The sequence below is a fragment of the Chanodichthys erythropterus genome, chromosome 8 (assembly GCF_024489055.1).
Source record: "Chanodichthys erythropterus isolate Z2021 chromosome 8, ASM2448905v1, whole genome shotgun sequence".
Taxonomy (NCBI): Eukaryota; Metazoa; Chordata; class Actinopteri; order Cypriniformes; family Xenocyprididae; genus Chanodichthys; species Chanodichthys erythropterus.
Genome location: NC_090228.1, coordinates 16,380,347 through 16,400,619, shown reverse-complemented (window position 1 = coordinate 16,400,619; position 20,273 = coordinate 16,380,347). Strand labels below are relative to the sequence as shown.

At 37.8% G+C, this 20,273-nt stretch overlaps 1 protein-coding gene across 1 annotated transcript in view; it reads left to right on the top strand.

Moving 5' to 3' along the window:
- snd1 (staphylococcal nuclease and tudor domain containing 1) overlaps nt 1-20,273 on the top strand; it is a 185,511-nt gene that overhangs the window by 21,123 nt on the left and 144,115 nt on the right. The window contains exons 10-11 of the mRNA XM_067392060.1: nt 4,452-4,556; nt 19,587-19,688. Coding sequence (XP_067248161.1) covers nt 4,452-4,556; nt 19,587-19,688 — 207 coding nt within the window. The remainder of the gene's footprint in view (nt 1-4,451; nt 4,557-19,586; nt 19,689-20,273) is intronic.

Below are 20,273 nucleotides of genomic sequence, written 5' to 3'. Positions count from 1 at the left end.
CTGAAGGCTGGAGTAATGATAAATTCAGCTTTTTCACAGGAATACATTTTTTAAAAAAAAAGGTATTTAAATAGAAATATTTCACAATGTTGTTATTTGTACTGCCTTGATCAACATAAGAAAATTCTATTAAAATAGAAATCTTACTGTCTCCAAACTTTTAAACACTAGTTTAATATGATAATTATTCATTATTCATGTATCATGTATCAAATAATTTTTTTTTTGATGGTTTGATGTTGAAGATGTTAAATAAATGAGCAGTATAGGCATAATGTAGTACAAACAGGCACTGTGAAATCAATATCAAGGTTATACATTTAAAAAACATACAAACATTTGTACCAAATATATAAATGTTTACTAGTATCCTTATGTAGTTGTTCTAGTGATGATCTGTAGGTGGCAGTGGCTCCCTGTGGCGTTCAGTGGGCTGCAGTACCAGAGTGAGTCATGAATCTGGGCTGTAGATCCCTGTTGGCAGCTTGCGGTGAAGTGCCTTGCATGTGTGACTGCTAATGAAACAGCAAAATGTTCTCCTTACTGTTCCCAATTCTGCTCAACTACTACACAGAAAAATAAAACCACAAATTTGCTCCGGTGACCTTGTTGATTTGGCATTGAGTGTGTTTAGGGACACGTAAGCGGCACACACATGCATAGACTGTGACATTCTCTGTCGTATCACTGCCGGGCCGAATGCTTTTGCAAGTGATCTGTTTAATTTCCACACTGAAGATTCAGTTCAAAGCCGAATGATCTGTCAGTCTGTGCAGTAATCATTCTTCTTTGCTGTTCATGTCCCTTTGAAGACTGTAATTTTGTCTTCATTTGCTCAGAACAGATAATGTGTTTTTGAGGCATTCCTCTGCCTGTTCAGGTCTGATTATATATGATCCATTACCCCGTCATCTTCCACATCACTGACTCCTCTATTAAATAACTTCAGTTGATGATCATATAAGATGACACGGGATATGATATAGTCAGACGTGATTCTAAACATCAGAGCTTCTGTGACATTTGTCGTCTTATGCGGATGATCCATGTACGCAAACGTATGCATCCTGCACATGTAACACATGATTCCTCTCAGCTGTTATGTAACATGATTGTCACAAAACCTGGATGTCAAAGGTGGCACATGCCAATTTTAACCTCAGGGGTCTCTTCACATCACTTCAAATCACAAAAATTGGGGGGATATATTATTATTAGTTTGATTTAACGTGGCGTCCTTCTTTAAAATGGACTCTAGTGTCACGAAGCCAACTTCTGTGTGGTCAAGCATCACTCATCTTTTCTTCAAAACATTTCTTTTTCCTTATTGTAGGAGAAATGTCTAGTTTTGCTATTTTATTTATAGTTTTTTTTTTAGTAGATCTGTTGCAAAACAAATGCTCTAGCGCACTTCTAAGTGTTCGATTTAATTCTCTTCCTGTCCCTTTTACTCTAAACAAAATGATGGACCATTCCCATCCCCTCTCTCTCAGCTCCTTTGTGTTCCCTTTCGGCTCGCTTTCATTGTCTTATGTGAGTGAAATGGTGAAGTAATGGTGGTAGGATGAGAGAATCGGAGAGAGGAGGGTTGTTCTTTTCAGAAAAGAGTGTGGGAGAAGTGTTTTGTTTGCAGCTGTTTGCTTTTGTACCGCAGAAGGCTCGTGGCGGGGTACAGTAACGTTTCTCTGGCAACAAGTGAGTCTCTCCCATCCTCCAAGCGGAGCTTGGCCGCCACCTCTCGTTCTTTTTTACACCTACTCGCGCACTCTTCTCGATAACACTTCTGAATATTAGGGTGACTGACAAACATTTTGACAAATAAACAGGCTCATTTTACAAAAATGAATTAAAATGGGAACATTGATCACTGCAGGCAGTTGTGAGTATAAAATAGGTGGTAAATATCACAAATGCAGTTCTTAAATTGCTGTTTTTTCAGTTTTGACTGGCAGTTGCTGTTAAGGTGTTAACATCTCAAGCAAAATTTGAGTGGTCAGCCAATGTCAGGCTGTCATTGAGTGTCTTTCTTTCGGCCCAGTTTTTGTAGTGTGTTCTAAAACGTTGGCTTTAGTCAGACCCCCATCTGTGTCTTTTCGGCTGATTGAGCATGTTGAATTGACAGCAGAGCACACTGGTGAGAGAAAATGTTCTAGCGAACAGAGTGTGACGTCATATTACAACTGTTGTAGTGTCTGTAGAAACTTTGGCCGGGTCCCAAATGGCACCCTAAACCTTCCTCTGAGTCTGCACTTTCGTGACGTAATGCCGCTTTGACTGCCAGGTAAAGTGTAGTTCGAAGACTTGCGGGCTCAGCTGAAGTGCGTATCAAGGGCGCATAGCGAGCACTCTTCTGAAACCTAAAATGATGAATGGGACACCCTATGGTCTCGTGGACTTAACGGACACGCGCACACGGCAGCCATTGCAAATCCACAAGACCGAATGTGCATAGAATTGTGCCATTTGGGATTCAGCCTTTGTGTGCTCAAAGGCTTTTGACCACAGCTTTACTCGTCATCTTGTGGTTCCAAAATCGCAGTTCTGAATTAGTTTTTTGTCTCTAAAACAGTTCTCCACGTCTGTCATGCTTCAAAATGGACAAAAACATCAAATTAGGGCTACAACTAACAATTTGTTGGCCGATTTATTTCTTTTATTATTCGATTTAATTTGATAAAAGATCAGTTTTCTTTTATATTATTGACACTACACACTATTCCACATCCTGCCTAATGCTGTCCTTCAAACAAACATGCAAACTGAATGATATAGGTAAAAAACATATAGTGAATATATCTTAAGCTATATGCAAAAGAGCTATAAAGCAAAAAGAAAGTTAAAATCCTTACATTAAAAATGAAGATGATAATAAAGATAAAGTAAAACACAAACTGTGTTAACAGATAAGAGGAATGTTCTGCAGGAACTCACACGTTCACTCTGGACACCGTAACCTGTTACTGTCATTTCTTTATCCTGTAAACATAAACGTCTTATTTATATTCTATTACGCGCAGTTATCCCTTTACAGATACCAGTCTCATAAAATACTTGAATTGAATTAAATGTTAACTTTTAAACCTAAATGTAACGTCCAACAACAAATATTTCAGCAAAATGAATATTTTGCGCTGAATATTAATTATTTGAAGTTTAACGCAGACTGTCAGGGTGAGCCTTCATGCAGTATGGAATTACTCGCGTGAATTTGTAACACTTACAGATGAGGATATAACCGTAAAATGAAAGTTTTGCACTGAGGAAACATCACGCATTATAGCGCCTGACAGGGCAAGCCATGATAAACATTACACTAATGGTGCGTTCACACCAGACGCGAATGAAGCGGTAAGCGCATGTGATTTACATGTTAAGTCAATGCAAAGACGCGAATTGACATCCTGCAGCGCGATTTGCGCGTATGAAGCACCGCGAATGATGCGATTTGCGCAAGTTAACCAAATCTGAACTTTGGTTAACGCGGCGCGGAAATTCACCAATCAGTAGTATCCAATCAGTAGTAGTAGTGACGTAGCGAGCTGAGGCAGAATTTCGAAACAACAATGGAGGACAAAATCATCGTCGCTGTACATCTTCATACATTTATAGAAACAGAAATAAAAAGGATTGTGTTTGAAAGAAAGTGAGTGAGGAGGTGGGACAATCTGATAAGTTGTAAAAAACGGTCTTTACTCAGTTACAGCTATATACATATAGCTATAGGTATATATATAAAATGAGACTACAAGCCAACTAAAGACGCCCAATTGAGCTCATTCACTGTAATTTACAATTATTTCCCCACTGACAAGTTGTTTATTCAGAGGAAGTGTGCAGAAAGCAGTGGGAGAGTCTGGGACACATAAAGGAGCGGGAGAGACCCTCTCATGACACGAATTTGCGTCTGTTGCGAAGGGATTTCACGCGCGAATGAAGCGAGTAAACTCAAAATGTTCAAGCGGCCAACTACGCGCGAATAGCGCGATTTATTCGCACAAGTCGCGTCTGGTGTGAACGCAGCATAATGCATTAGCTTGAAGCTTAAAAGAAAGAATTTGTGTGTTTTGGGCAGCTTGGAATCACATGCCTTTCCCGAAGCAGTTCACTCTGTTTCCTCCACCATTTTTTTAGATTAATTTTGTCCGAATGGAAATCGACTGACTGAAGACTAGACTAATCGATAATGACATTCATCGTCAACGATTTTCATTATCGATTGTTATTGATTTTATGGATTAGTTGTTGCAGCCCTACATCAAATATTTTACAAAATATTCTTATATAAGATTAATGGTGGAGGTTGAACATCAATAGTATCAAACCTTAGTGGTTTTTGAAAATATCGTAACCTCAAACTTGAGGCGAGTAAATTATACCAGAATTGTCATTGTTAACTTGACCTTTGTCTTTCTCTGCATTATTTAATTTTCTTTTTACCCTCTTCTCTACAGGTTATGCAAGTCGTGAACGCAGATGCCATTGTGGTGAAACTGAACTCTGGGGAGTATAAGACCATCCACCTGTCCAGTATCAGGCCCCCAAGGCTAGAAGGCGAGGTACGAGTTAATGCATGTCTGTCCTTGGATATCCCTGTCACTAAGGCCATTACTGAATCCACAGGGTGCCGGCTGTCTGTTGCACTGTTTGCAAAGTGCTGATGTGATGGTTTTCGCTCTCTCCTCCATTTCTTAAAAGCGCCAATCTCCTCCCTTCATACATCTTTCACTCTCAGATCTCAGAGCAGTGTCTTTACTGGACACCAGGGGGAGCTAGAGAGACAGAAGCCCACCAGCCCTCCTCCCCTCCACTCGCTCTGACACACCAGTGCTGCACTGCAGCCAAAAGCCCTATAGATCTTCTCCCATAATGAGCACACGCTCTCGCCGAATCTCTCTTCCTCATCTATTAATGTCATGCGCGTCCACTCAATCCAATGCAATTCTCAAATGCTCACTTTTGATTCGCTAGATGTTAACAAATTAATATAGAAGCATCATTTTGCGGGGCTGCATATGCGTGCACACATTTTTGCAGTTATCAAATGCTCAGAAATGTTCTTGTCGTCTTATTCACACCCATTAAGGTTGTTAATGAGAGTTGACGTGTAATGGGTGCTTTGTCAAGGCTAAGTGTGTGTGTATCAGAAAGCTGTATGTTCAACTAAAAGCGGTTAAAATTGGAGTGTGAACATCTCGCTGCAATTAGCCACTCTCTTCCTGACCCCTGACCTCCTGTAATAAGACACGATGATTCAGCATGTTGGTAAAAAATGAGCTACGGTGTTGTTTTAGCAAATTAGATATATAGATTATTAGGGGGGACTTTAAATAGCGCACTACAGTTGCATGCACATTTTTGTTGTGTTCTTGTACTTTTGATAGATGTAGCAATATGTTTGAAATCTTTAATGAAGTTTGTGATTATTTTTAAAGGAGGCTTTCAGAGTCACAATTTGTCATGCACATGTAAACAGAGCTGGAATGCGGAGCTGTGGGTCTGTATCTATGGATACGGGGCTGCTGCGAGCATTCGGATCACAGCGTGTTTCTATCCTGGCAGCTTAAAGATGGCTTTAATCAGATCAGAGATGATTACAAAACAATAAAGATTACGGATGTATTTAGATCTCATATGTGCTTCGGCAGCATGCAACGAACCAGAGAGCTTTTAAAAAAGGATTTTATTTTTTTTATATTTTGACATGTTCATTTTTCTCGAAAGAGAAACCTGAGAGCATGATTTAGACAGACAGAAAACTGATCTTTTGGATTTATAGTACATTTTTATGAGATGTTAGTGCCATTTCAGACGGTTTCTTTGTTCTGTTTTCAGCATTTCTGCTTTCGTAATCTCTTTAAATGTGTTTGGTAAGGCAAATATAACTATCGTCTTGCTTAAAGGGATAGTTCACTTAAAAATTTAAATTGTGATATTCTCACCCTCATGTTGTTCTAAACCTGTATGACTCCTGTGGTACATACAAAGATATTTAGAGAAATGTCTGTTTTTTTTTTTTCTTTTATACAGTGATAGTCAATGGTAACCAAATTTGTTTGGTTACCAACATTCTTCAAAATATCATCTTTTTTGATGAACATTAGTCTTAGGGGTTTGAAACATGAGATTGTGTAAATTATGACTTTTTTTTTTTTGGGTGAATAACCATTTAAAGGATTAATTCACTTCCAAATGAAAATTTCCTGATTAATTTACTCACCCCCATGTCATCCAAGATGTTCATGTCTTTCTTTCTTAATTCGAAAAGGAATTAAAGGTACAATTTGTGGTATTTTTTTCCACTAGAGGTCGCTAGAAGCCTATTCAAAACAAAGGCGTAGTTTGATGCCAAGTTTTAGAGCGGAAACTTGGGACATGTGCCCTCCATCTCAATGGACGGTGCAAAAGAATAGGGATTGGAGTCTGGAAGAACTCATGTTCATGGATGCGATTATTAACGTTACTGTAGTATGAAGCAGAGCAGGACCGAGTGTTGCGGGAGCTGAACGAGGAGCTGGAGCGATTGATCAACACACGCCTCACGAGCAGCGGGACTTTTATTATGACACAGTCGCCGGCGCCGCTTCCGCTTTTCCGGTCATGAGTTTACGGGAGCTGTCCTTGTCGAAAGAACCAGCGGCAGATGGTAAACAGTAATTATGTTCCATAAATAATTAACACAATCCACCATAAAAATTGCAAGAAGTAAATAAGGAACTCCTTGAAGCAAGCTAGTGGTTTGCTGGACGCTAGACACTACTTCCGCATTTGTCCATGGCACTGTTGTCATGTGGTTTCTACGTCAGTAAAGGAGGTAACAAAGGTAACTGACGTCATTGACAGGCGACTGCACTGTGTCACTGTTTAGAATGGGAATTTTCTCATGATTTACAAGTAGTTGAAAACATTAGAGATATTGTTTGTAATCAGCTGGACAAAATATATAACACTAGCCTAGTGGTTTTTGGATATTTTACTGCAAAAATTTTACATATTGTACCTTTAAGGTTTTTGAGGAAAAGCTTCTAGGATATTTTCCATGTAGTGGACTTAACTGGGGTACAACGGGTTGAAGGTCCAAATGGCAGTTTCAGTGCAGCTTCAAAGGGGTCTACATGATCCCAGACGAGGAATAAGGGTCTTATCTAGTGAAACGCTCCTTGAAAGTACCGCGGTAAGGTGAAAAACTCAATCTCATTCTCTCCTCCAACTTCAAAATCGTCTCAAAAACCTTAATTTCTTAACTGAAGAAATAAAGACAAACATCTTGGATGACATGGGGGTGAGTAAATTATCAGAATTTTAATTCTGAAGTAAACTTATCCTTTAAGGTCAGGGATGTTATCAAACCCCTAACCAATAATTGCATAGCAATGATCTGGCAACCATCCACAACACTCTTGCGTCATGGCGAGTTTGTCACAGACAAAACACAGCTTACATTACCCTCAGAAAATATCAATTTTATTACAGTATTTTCATTCTACAGAAGGTATATCAGATGGTGCTGAGCTAGTGTATCAAGCAGCATGATGTAATTATCATAATACCATGGTGACCAACCGGCAGTGTTTGGTTGCATGCATGTGTCTGACACCTATGGCATTTGCCTCGCTCCACAAATAAATCGGTGACTTGGCAGCATTATGTGCATCTCTTAATGAAACTACTTTCAGACCAGCTTCCAAAATGCCATAACCTTATATCAAATGATCTAAAACTAAATGAATGTGAGCTTTAGAGATATTTAAGCACACATGTAGTGACTACAATGCTAATTTTCTGTTATAAATCAAGTATTAAGTAATTTTTTATTTTTTTTTAAATGATATAAATGCACAGATGCAGTTCTACCATAGGCAGCTGAGGATACATTTATCCTTTTAAAACCCAACCAGATAAAGGCATCTTGGTAGAAAGGATTCGGATGTTGCCTTCTCCTTTTTATACTGTCTGCGATGGTAGCATTTTTCCGGGCACAGCCATGTTGTAAAGGTATTGATGTGTTGGAGGTACTTGCTCTTTTGAAACCCGCACTCCTGTTCAGCTTACAGACTGTATCTTCTGTAGTTCATCTCTGCACCAGATGTTCTTGCAGTGTGTTTTCCTTGCTCGGCTGCGCACTTCGACTAAGGGAGAACGAGCGAGAGAGAGAGAGAGAGAGAGGAGTGTGCAAAGTTGTGCTTCTAAAGCATTACAGTCATTGCGGTCATGCTGCCCTTGAATGTGAGGTTTCATCAATAATGGTGCTGGCATGATAAATCTAACCTTTGACCCTTTACTTCTATGGTCTGAATAAAAGTCAGTTGGGAGAAATTCAAACATTATGTGTGTACCAAACAATTAAACTTCATTAATAGTGTCTGTTCTCTCTCCTTGGTTCTAAGGGACCTGCTGGAGATCAGGTTATGATGGTTTTTGTTAATTTCTACAAATGGTTAATGTAGAGTTTTGAGGAATCTTCATAGGGTTAGAATGAAGAAAAGTTGGTAATGCCCATGTTTTGTTTTATTCACTTCATTTAACACGATGACCCTCTGCAAATGTGTCGATAGTCATTCAAGATCTGTTCCTTCGCAAACGAATTGGGACGGCTACCTATATATTTCCTTCCTAATCTAATGCTACATTAACCTTCACATGTTGTTGCCTAACTAACAAGATCTCTGGTAATCTTTTCATCAAACTAATCAATTTTGGCTCACAAGTCTCCAATAGTTTAGCGCACAACAACTTTTAAATTGGCACCGTAATTAATTTAAAATGCGTATGTTCAAACAGCAGCTGTACAATGGTTTCAGAACAGCTGCAGTCATTTTTATCAGTTACTCTTTTGATTGCGTTTATCAAAATGGCTCTCGGTAATGGCTTTCTGTTTGTGCACGTTGTCAGCACTCTGCATGCTTCTCGCACACACTCAGAGGCAAATTTAAGAGTTTGTCAGTTCACAATATGTTTGTCACATTAAATGCACCCTTAAGGTGCCAAAATCTGTGGCGAAACTCCCGATTGCGTAGATTCCTATCGAAGTGACTGGATTTCTCCTGTGAGATTTCAAAACAATAGTAAATGTATTTACACCCGTAGTTCATAAAGTTAGTGGTTTTATGCTCATTTTGTGTACCAAAATGTTTAACATTTGGTTAGGACATGGCATAGAGATTAAGTAAAATGCAAATCTATTTATTTCAAACTGGGAATGTGCATCTCAAAGATGCAGAGGACAAATGCAAGGATTTGTTAAAGTGACACTGTCAACTTCAAAGAAAATCTGGCTTTGTTTGTGCGTCAATTTTCAATTCACAGTATTCCCACTCGGTTTCAAAATTGCCCTGGCTCTTGCACATTCTCATCCATCAAACGCTCCATCAAAGATTCCTCTAGTGTGTAGGCACTTAACAGAACATATCAGAACATATTTGATGTGTAATATACAATATACACAGGACCACCCAGCCAATGCTACATTAAATAGAAACCAAGTAACTGACAAAATGTCCTGTTGCTTGTTGCTTGCTTAGGACAAAAACTCACATTAACATGAAAGAGCTTTTATTGCTTGTCGCTTTATCGCATCAAGTCTGGTGTCACGGAGTGACAGTTCCGTCTTCTTTCTAGCCATCTGTTTCTCACGCTCTCTCTCCTCCTGATTTTTAAACACTCTCCCTTCCTCAGTTCAACGCAGGGCGTGAAACTGTTGTCCCTGTGCCATGCCGTACAAACACTTCAACTCAAAGAGACAAACCTGACCTTAGGCCAGCCCGGGGATCTGTGTGTATTTGTCTGTACTGTTCTCCCTCTCTCTCTTTCTTGTTGTGAGGACTTTGGGGGGATTTGAGGCCAGATGTGTTGACCAACACGAAGATGAACTCTGACAGCTGCTGCCTATTGTTTCTCTCTCTCTCTCCTCTCATTTAATGCTGGGACCCTTTTTTTTTCCCTTCCTGTGGCTATGTAATTGCTTTATTATTATTGGCTGCGTGATCCTATAGACTATTTGGGAGCAGACGTCACTGTTATGTCACGGCAGAAAAAGTGATAAGTGGAGGAAAACTGGCAAAATCTACAGAATCAGAGAAACACTGTCTAGTTTTGACTTTGGATGTCAGTAATGCAAAATAAAACAAGTATTCATTTTTATAGAATACTGGCATCAAAGATGCCCTTTGAAGTTAAAAACAGATGTTTATGTTTGCAAGCCAATGACTGGACCGATGAAATTTCATGTCAACAATAGGTCTACATAATATTCACATATGCAGTTCGTAGGGGACATAATGTATTAGCCCTGCAGTTACAGCATGAAATAATATTTAAACCTATAACATTTCACATAGATTTCTCACAATTCTGACTTTTTTGTTTTTTTTTGCACAACAAATTGTGGGATATAAACTCGAAATTCTCAGGAAAAAATCATTCGTTAATGTCATTGTTAATCAAACAGCAAAAGACAAAGAGAAAACATTTTGCTACAATTGGAAGGGGGACATTATTTTAATTGTTACTGTGGCACATGAATTTCTTAGAAATAATGATATGCTTCGCTAAATCGTTTATACAAGAATATAAGAATTGTTCATAATGGTGACTTTAATTTGTATAATTTAATTAAATAAATTTGTCCTATTTTATGTCATAATATTTGTGATTGGCTTTATTTTTAATAACAAAAAATAATTAAAAATAATTACTATATTACGAGACATCATTATCATGAAATAGTTTCTCATATCATGAAGTAAGACTTTGGTTGTATCGCCCACTCCTATTTTTCACTAATATTTGCATTTAAAAAAATACGTCATTTGGTTACTGCACTGAACCAATGGCGTCTCGACATTGTTGTCATCACGACATTTTTGACTGGGCAAACTATCCCTTAGAGAGAAATGTGACTTCATGTGCCATGCCTAATTTCTTTTCCTCGTTCATTTCCCCCTTCCTCTCTTGGCCAGATGGAGGCTTATTTTTTGCGCCATGGCGAGCTATTTCCAGCTGCGTGTTGGTGTCAGCCGTTTTAGGAGCACTCACAAGGATGTGGAGGGGGAGGAGTTATGTCAGAGCAGCTCAATGAGTCATCCTCACTCCCACTGTATGTGTGTGTGAGGGGACTGCAGGGGAAATGTTGACATCTGGGTTTAAAGCTGAAGCCGCCATACCTCTGTCTTCCCTACAGAAATAGCAGTATACAATGTTTCGGTCATTGAATGACTCTTCCGTGTCATTTGCTGTCACCTTGCTCTGTGTGTTTGTGCTCTGAGTGTGTGTTTGAATGCCACATTGTGTCTTTTCGGAGTGTGTGTGTATCTGCTGTGCCTGCATGCTGAAGGCATGTGTTTGTGTGTGTACGCGTGTCCTGTGGCCTCTGTCTGGGGTCACTGTATGGTTCCATGGCTCATCTCACACATGATTGGTCAGGCTCTTTCTTGCAGACGTCTCTGCTTTGCCTCAGGATCACTTGACTCTTGGAATTCTAGTGAACTTCCTTCCAATCATTTGAGAGTAATGACCCATGGATGTTGTAAAACAAAATTTTATTTTTTGTAATGGAATGTTCAGGGTTCAATACAAGTTAAGCGTGACTCACATGGGTGCCCTAGGGCAAGGTCAGATATGAAGTGCCATGCACCTCAAAACATAAACATAAAAAAATAATATAACATACTATGTAGCTGTTCTTTAGAACATTGTATTCATCAAAGAATCCTGAAAAAAGTCAAATCAGCATATTTGAATGATTTCTTAAGGATTGTGTGACACTGAAGACTGGAGCAATGATGCTGAAAATACAGCTTTGCCATCACAGGAATAAGTAACATTTTAAAATGCATTACAATAGAAAAGTTTTTACTGCATTTTTAATAAAAAAAAAAAAAAAAATATATATATATATATATATATATATATATATATATATATATATATATATATATATATATATATATATATATATATATATATATATATATATATATATATATATATATATATATATATATATATATATATATATATATATAGCTCACCTTTAACCATATTTATTTTAAAATCTGTGCTTCCAAAGATCAGCTCGGTTGTTTGTTCTTCCCTTTTTCCATCTCTTTCCCTCTGTCTGTGTCCTCCCTTTCTCATTTTTTCATTCTGTTTCTCCATGCGTCACTGTTGTTCGTCACTGCTGATTTATTTTAAGAGGGCATTGTAATTTCAGTCTTAAATGCTGATTATTTTTCTAAGGCATCTCTGCAGCTGCATGACTTTAAATTGCTCTGCGCGACTCTCGTGACTGATGCTGAGGGTCATCATACTCCAATTCCGACTGTCGTGCGAGACTTATACGCACTTACTTGAGGCTGAAAGGTTTTCACCTCAATTATGCTCTTGACATGTACCAAACATTAATCTTTTCTCAGGTTTGTCACTTTGTTTTTTTTTTTTTGCGTCGTCAAGGTCCTTGTTTGTTGACTATTAAGAATCTTTTGACTCATTTAAATTTAGACTTGCTTTTCATGCAAAGTTTGAATACACTGTAGCTGAATAGAACAGCTTCATCTGTACTGAAGTTTACAGATGAAGTTTAGTTTGGTGTGGTTAAAGTTGGGGATTGGGGATGTCAATTTATGATCATTCCAATGTTTGATCATCATTTAAATTAACAATCAATTATTCTTTAATCTTAATACTGCAAGATGCATCTATTGCAGTGGCAGATAGTTACTGGCATGGATATGCAAATGGCACTCAAAACGCCAGCTTTCTTGCCTGAATGAAATGTTTTTTTCTTAGTCTAAAAAGGCTGGGAGTAGGATTGATTATTAAAAATTGATTATAAAATTAAGCGACTGATAATTAATGAATTTGTATATGAATATTTATATGAATATTATAGGACTGCACGATTTATTGCAATTAAACTGCACACGATTTGGCAAAGGCTGCGATTATTTTATGCGCAGCTTGTCAGAGCTGTACGACTCTGTGATCAGTAGTAAATGCTTTTTACTATTTTTCACCATTTGAAAGCCAGAGGGCGCTCTGCGCAGAAACTCCAAATATGCCCTGCCGCTGAAGTAGATAACGCGCGTCATTCCAGGAAATCCCTATGGGCATCTTTATTTTTATTTTTTTTCTCTCTCTTTGTGTGTCTGTGTTTTGTGTATGAGCCGCACACACCCATCCCAAAAAATAATTTTTGTGGGTTAAATTAAACATCTATGACATGCTGTCAGTTACCACTAAAAATACACTGGCTCTTCTGCACAATATGAAAGGAAAAAACAATATTCAATGAATGCATTGCAGTAAACATAAGATTGAGTTGCATCTATTTTAATTCCTTTTTTACATTGAAAATGACACATTCAATATGCAGGTTTCCTGTTTGTTCTTAGTAAATAAGGTGTCACGCTTCAGTACTCAAATTGCTCAAATGCCTAAATTGAACAACACATCTTTTACTTAAGTGACATTCTCTGAGTATTATCTGCCATTAATGGCAATCAAATGGACTAAAAGGGTATGCTTAATTAACAATTTACATGTGCAAAATGGCATCTAGAACATCAGGATAAACAAATTAAGTGCAAATGGAGCTTTGACACTTTCTTTTTTTCTGCCTTTTTAATGTAACTCCCACATTTTTAATCTTTCCTCAGATTGCTTATGTGGACTTGAATATCTTTCTGAACAATTAGTCCTTTTGATCAAAGACTAAAAAAATGAACAGATGATTTAAAGGGGCTGTATTTGTTTAAAGGTGTAGTTGACAAATTATTTATTCATTTATTTTACATTAGTTTCCTTTAACTTTTTTGTTATATTGACAAAAATTGAAAAGTCAAGTTTGAGTAAATTGACAGTTTAAGTTTTTGTGTGAAATATTGTTTTAATATGTTCATTCTAGGCCCCTATGCCAATCAGCTGGCTTCCTGTTAATCAGTATAGAGTGCCGCAATGCTGCTAATGACATTTTTATTGGCCAACACGTAAATTAGCATTTTTTTCTCAACAAAAATAGGATTTTTCCATTGGTTTATGGATTATTGCAGAAAATAAGGTCTGTGACGAACAAAAAGTTTATGATTCTTAGACATTTTGTTCGTCGTGATATTGAACATATTTTAAAGCATAAATTAAATTGCAAGCTAAATCGAACAACTGCATGGTAGCATGACTTGTCACCACCATTAAGCTTCTGATAAACATTAAAAATGTTTTCCCTGAAATTGCAAGTTATAATAGTTTACAAGAGCTTGATTATAAACACAACAAGACTGTGAAAGCGGACAAGTGGCATTTAGCCACTTGTTTGCAACTGCCTTTAAGACAAGTAAAAGCTTTAAAAAAAAAAAAAAAAAAATCACAAGAGGGTATTACTGATGTATTTTATATTGTAAAATAAAACAGGAAAATAGCTTGAGCTTGTGTACGCCACAGACCTTATTTTAATAATTTAACCAAAACCCCTTTTAAAAAAACCCTTTGACTTCAGGACGATGGAACTGGAAGTGTTAAAATGCTAACTTGTTTTCTGGGTTTTGACCTACAAAAATACATCATCCTTGCATTACTGTATTTGTTGAGGGTGTTTATCGGTTGTTCCCTGACGGTGGAGAGAGCTCTTCATTCTCTCTCTCTCTCTCTCTGCTTCAGAGTCACATTCAATCCTTGGACCATTTATCACCTGAAGATAATGAGATTGGCTAATGAGAAAAAGAGAGAGAGAGAGAATCAGGAATGAAAATGCGAGTGGTGCATATAGGTACGAGACAAAGAAATCTATGTATGTGTGAGGTGTGTGTGATTTAAACATCAGGAACTAAGGTGTGTTGCATGACATGCCACTCTTAGATAATGCATTAGGCTTGATTGAAGGCAAAACAAACACGTCATTTACGCTCCCTCATTTTGTTCCAAACATGTGACTTTCTTCTATGGGCTTCAAAAGTGGAAAGATTGTAGCAATTCCACATACTTTGTAATGAGCACTGGGACTGTCCACCATAAAAGTATCATATAAGTAGTTCATATGATTTGTGCACTAATGTTGTCAAAAGTACCGACTCGATACTGAAACTTTAAAAATGTGACCGGTCCACTGATAGACGCCTGCTTTCAAATGCTCCTGTGTGTATCGGTATAAGCACTCAGTGAAGAGCATCACTGATGTCTATTTACAATGTTTTTGAAGTGTTGATCATTGTAGCCAATCACAGACATATCTGTTGAGCACGTGAACACAGTGGCCAATCAGAGGTGTTTACAAATCCATTCAACAGAGCTCAAAGCGTGACATTTTTTTTTTTTTTAAATTCAGTATTGACCTTGGTATTGAAGTTGCTACTTGTGATGATACTAGTGTGCACTATATTCTAAAAGTCATTAAGTCTTCTGAAGCAGTGCTAGGGTCACTAACAAGTAAGAATGTCTAAAATCTAATAATTTAAGAGACTTACTGATTTTGAGTCATATTTTAAAACCACTTCACTGCTCCAATTACACGTTCAGGTCAAGATTTGTGTCAGTAATTTTATACGTCATTGGTTCTTTAGAGAAGATGGTCAGACTTAACTGTGCAGAGTTGGAATATACACATGGAACTATTTTTATAGATCAACAGCACCAGTCCACATTTTGAAAAACCTCTGAAAGAAAATCATTTGATTTTTAACATTTCCATTTCAGTTAACTAAACTTTTAAGTGAAGTAATAGTCATTTTCCCCTAATGTAGCCACACATGATTGTTTTGCTTGTCGTACCTGACTGATGGTTGCTCAGGTCTTGTTCTGTCCTGTTAACCTTTGCAGAATGAAACCATTCTTGCACTCACTGCATGCAGCCAAATCGTCATTTTTAGGAGCCAGTAACAGGCAAACATCGGCATGTCAGCCAGGCGCAGAAATCCTCATTTCTCCTCACACGGTTCAGTAACCAGCCTTCCATGTCTTTGCAGAACACACTTGAGTTGCTCAATACAATGACAAAGACTTTTTATCTTGACAATCGACACCAAGCTTTTTGTCGTCCACTAATTTTGCTATTCAGCAGCGTTACAACTGCCTAGTGGACATAATAAGATGAAAATATTGAATTTGTTTATTGCTAAAGATTCAAAGGATCATTTGCTTCTTGATTCTGAGTGTTTTATCAGTGACATACGGTGCTTGCCTGTTACAGCTTCAGTTAGTACATTAATCCCATCACACGGGTCATATATTGCATGATTTCAGCCTGCTTGTATTCAAAACAGAAGCACAGATTGCTGTATTTGTGTATGTAACATGCTTGCTGACATTCATGATCAACTAGCAAAACCCTGAACACTCGCTCTTACCAACACTTACACAAAAACACACACTCTAACGCACAACTGCATGGCCTCCCTCTGCTTTTCTTGCTTGGGGGAAAGGAATTGCCGTGGATATTTATAGACAGGCTCGAAATGGGTTGTCCTCTCTTTCACCGTCAGGGGTTTCTGTCTGTATTATATTCCATCGGCATAGTTCTTTAGCCGTCCTGAAAGATGTCTCTGCGCATTAAATGCAACGTCTCACTCTCAGAAGTGGGTGGTCGATACAGTTTTATTTTATACTAAATATCAGACCACGTGGGTGCAGATGATGTGGTTTTAGGTGAGTTATTTGCAGCAAAGATAAACGTTCACTGGAATCGGAGCGTGAGGATTTAAAACTCACTGAGATTTATGCTTTTTAAGTCAATATGCTTTTATTAGCCCTAAGATTTGGTCTTTGGGGTTAACAGTCCGATCTCTCTCATCTCTCCCACAAGCTACGCCTCATCCTGGCTGTGTTGTTAGTAGTCTCTCTCTAGTTTATTTCTGCTCTTGCTTGTTTTTCCTTTAAGCAAGTTCTTGCCTGGAATCAGCCAATTCTAAAAAATTCAGTAGCTGTAGAGCAATATCGGCACATGATTCTTAAAGGGATGGTTCACTTAAAAATAAAATTGTCATTCAATCACCCTCTTGTTGTTCTGTCAGACTGAATTTCGTGAAACATAAAAGGAGATATTTTAATTAATTTACTGGTTTCTTTTTCCATGCAGTTAAAATGAATTGGAAGCAGAGCTTTCCTAACGGTTATAAAGCACTTTTTCAAATATTTCAAAGCAATGCAATAGTTTGTTCAGCCAAAATAAAAATTATTTTTATTCCCTAATAACTTTTCTCTTGACCAGTCTGTTTACAGTTGTGACTTAAAGGGGACCTATTATGCCCTATTTAACAAGATGTAAAATTAGTCTGAGTGTGTATGTGAAGTTTTAGCTCAAAATACCCCACAGATAATTTTTTATAGCCTGTTATAAATGCTACTTTTAGTGGTTGAGCAAAAACGAGCCGTTTCAGTGTGGTCCCTTTAAATGCAAATGAGCTGCTGCGATCGGCCTAAGAGGGCGGAGCTTCAAGAGCTCGTTCTCCCCTCAGGATTCAGTCAGGACACAACATAATGTCAGAAACTGCGAATATATGCTGCATAGAGATAGAACAGCTATAGTTTAGTTTAATTACGCTTATATATATAGTTATAGCTTATATTGTCTTGTTTTTAATCTACTATATTAGTACAGGCCTGTTGTATCGTCCGAATGATGGCCAAAACTTTACAGATGAGTTTTATGATGTTTTTTGTACTTCACAGAAAAGATGAAGCGTCTGTTTTCACTCTATAAAATCACTGTATGAGCTCAATAAAACACTGCAAGTGTGCATTAAAATATTATCCATAAACTTTCTCTTTCCCTTGTATTTTTATCACCAACATACATAGAGAAGTAACTTTAGCCTACACAGAAACACTGGTTACAACTAACGGTAAACAAATATATAAAGACCTTTTGCCTTTCGGCTGGTGCTTAATAAACTTTATACCTGTAAATCAACTTTGATGAACTGTAATAAACCGCCCTCTTACCTTCATTACTGTCATATAGCATCACTCTGGAGGCTGTAAGCTGGATCACAAACAGTTTTTACTTGTTATCCTCCTTGAGTAGCACATTTCTAGCACAGTCTCTGTTTTGTATTGTCTCTTTGTATTGATATTCGTTCACAAAGCAGTCTGGTGTGAAATGATTCGCGCAGACATAAACGAACTTCGACAGAACTGAGGGAGCGTTTTCCTGTAAAACCAAGTAAATTCAGCAGCTCAGATTTAGAGAGTAAATGAAGAGAGCTATGTGGATTCATCCATCCAGCTACAGAAAACCTAAAACGCTTGGGAGACACTCTCAGCAGTGCAGCAATGGCGGACTCGCTGTAAACAACAAACGCTCAGCGCGGGTCTATGTTCAAACTTCAGTATCAGTCAACACTGTGGGCGGGGCCTCTGGCTTTTGTGACGTCACACTGCCAGGGATCTGGAAACGGCTCGTTCTGAGACGCTGCTTATGATTTATGGGGATTAAAAAAAAAGGAATGGGTGGATTTTTATCACTATAGGGTGGTTGTGTACACACAATGCCAACACACATTTATGTCCAAACACCAGGCAAAAGTGAATTTTGCATAATAGGTCCCCTTTAAGTTGAAATCATTGATTCAGTTATCAAGGACTGATTCAGTCCAAAGAATGAGCAAATCAAACTGGTTTTATTAACTGGATCTACTGTTTCATTGAAAAGATGGAGTGTTTTTCTTAGGTCCTGTTTACACCTGGAATTAAGATGCATTTTGGTCAATATGTAATTTGCGCAAGCTTATTTTGTCTATTAGATCTGAAATAAACCCACACATATACCCTTCCCTCGACGAAATCGAGACAGAAGTGGTTGAAAGTGGACAAAAGAGACTGATTAAAATACCAGGTGTAAATGGTTATGTCTCCCTTGTCCACTTGTGATCTGATTGACCAAAACACTCAGGGTGTTCCTTTTGTACAACATAAAAGAAACCACTTTTTTCTACTTCAGGTAGAGTGGCTCTGAACTTGAGAACTAAATTAGACTGGTTCTGTTAACTAGATCTACTGATTCACTATAAAAGATGGAGCCATTTGTTTAGTGTTCCTTCCATCAACACACACATTACCTTTTTTCCTATTTTATGCAGAGTGGCTCTGAATGTAGTCAATGTTGTGTGTTAATTCATACTGTCATGGCCTCAGCTGCGATATGGGAGCTCGAATATTGAGCAGACTGAGTGTTTTTTGGCATTTCTCTAGGAAAATAACAGCCTTTTTTCCCTTTCTTATGAAAAATGTAAATGAGGTTCTATTTCTAGTATATCAATGTGTGTGGCAGTGAGCATCTCGTATAGCTTGCGGAGTCACATGCCTGGCACACCAAGAGATCGAGACAATGAGACGTGTCATCTACCAATCCTGACATATTAGCATGACTGTGTGGGAAAAGGAAGGATATTAGGTTTTAAGAGAATGGTAAAATTGGAAAGATGGTGAGGGGGAGGAAGACAGGAAGCTCCAAACCTCATTTTGGTAGGAAGTCATATGAGACTCTAAGGAAGTGATTAAATGTTGTGCCTGTTTGGGACAGAAGGCTATTTTTCACTTGTTATGTGATATTGACTTTGTCTGTCTTTTCTCTCTCTTTTTGCCTATTCTGTCTGACTCTACAGGAGAAGAACAAGGACAAAGACAAGCGTTTCCGTCCACTCTACGACATTCCTTACATGTTTGAGGCTCGGGAGTTCTTGAGAAAGAAGCTCATTGGCAAGAAGGTGAGAGACTGACATTCTCACACAGATGTTATGCCTTATTCTTTCTGTATAAAAGTTTCTTTCCATGTTGCATATGGAAGCGGAGTTGTTTTCTGAGTTTCTGTATTCTGTTTGGAGTCGCTAAGCAGATCGACCACACAGACCTTGAACATGTAGAATTTATTCATAGACCCTCAAATGTTTTTTTTTTTTTTCCTTTATTTATTTTTTTGCAAGGAATTGCAAAGCACAGAGCATTGACATGAGAACTGTTGATGTATTTAGACACACACATGTGCACACTAGTGCTCTTGCAGTCATACAATATATTTTCCATACTTATTCCACACAATATTCTATCAGTATTTTTATTAGGTCTTCATTATGTCCCAAAATGTGAAAATAATGAAGATAAAGAAAAATGTTCCCATTATGAATTAATTTGATAATAAAAAGTCTCAGTATGACAGATGAAGGGGGTGGGTTGAAAAATGAAGAGCGTTTCAGCTAGGAAAGTCGTTTCTAAGGTGGAGCAAGATATTTTTTGATGCAATATTATAGAGAGAAATTATATTAGGGCTGTCAAAATTGTTTATTTTTGCGATT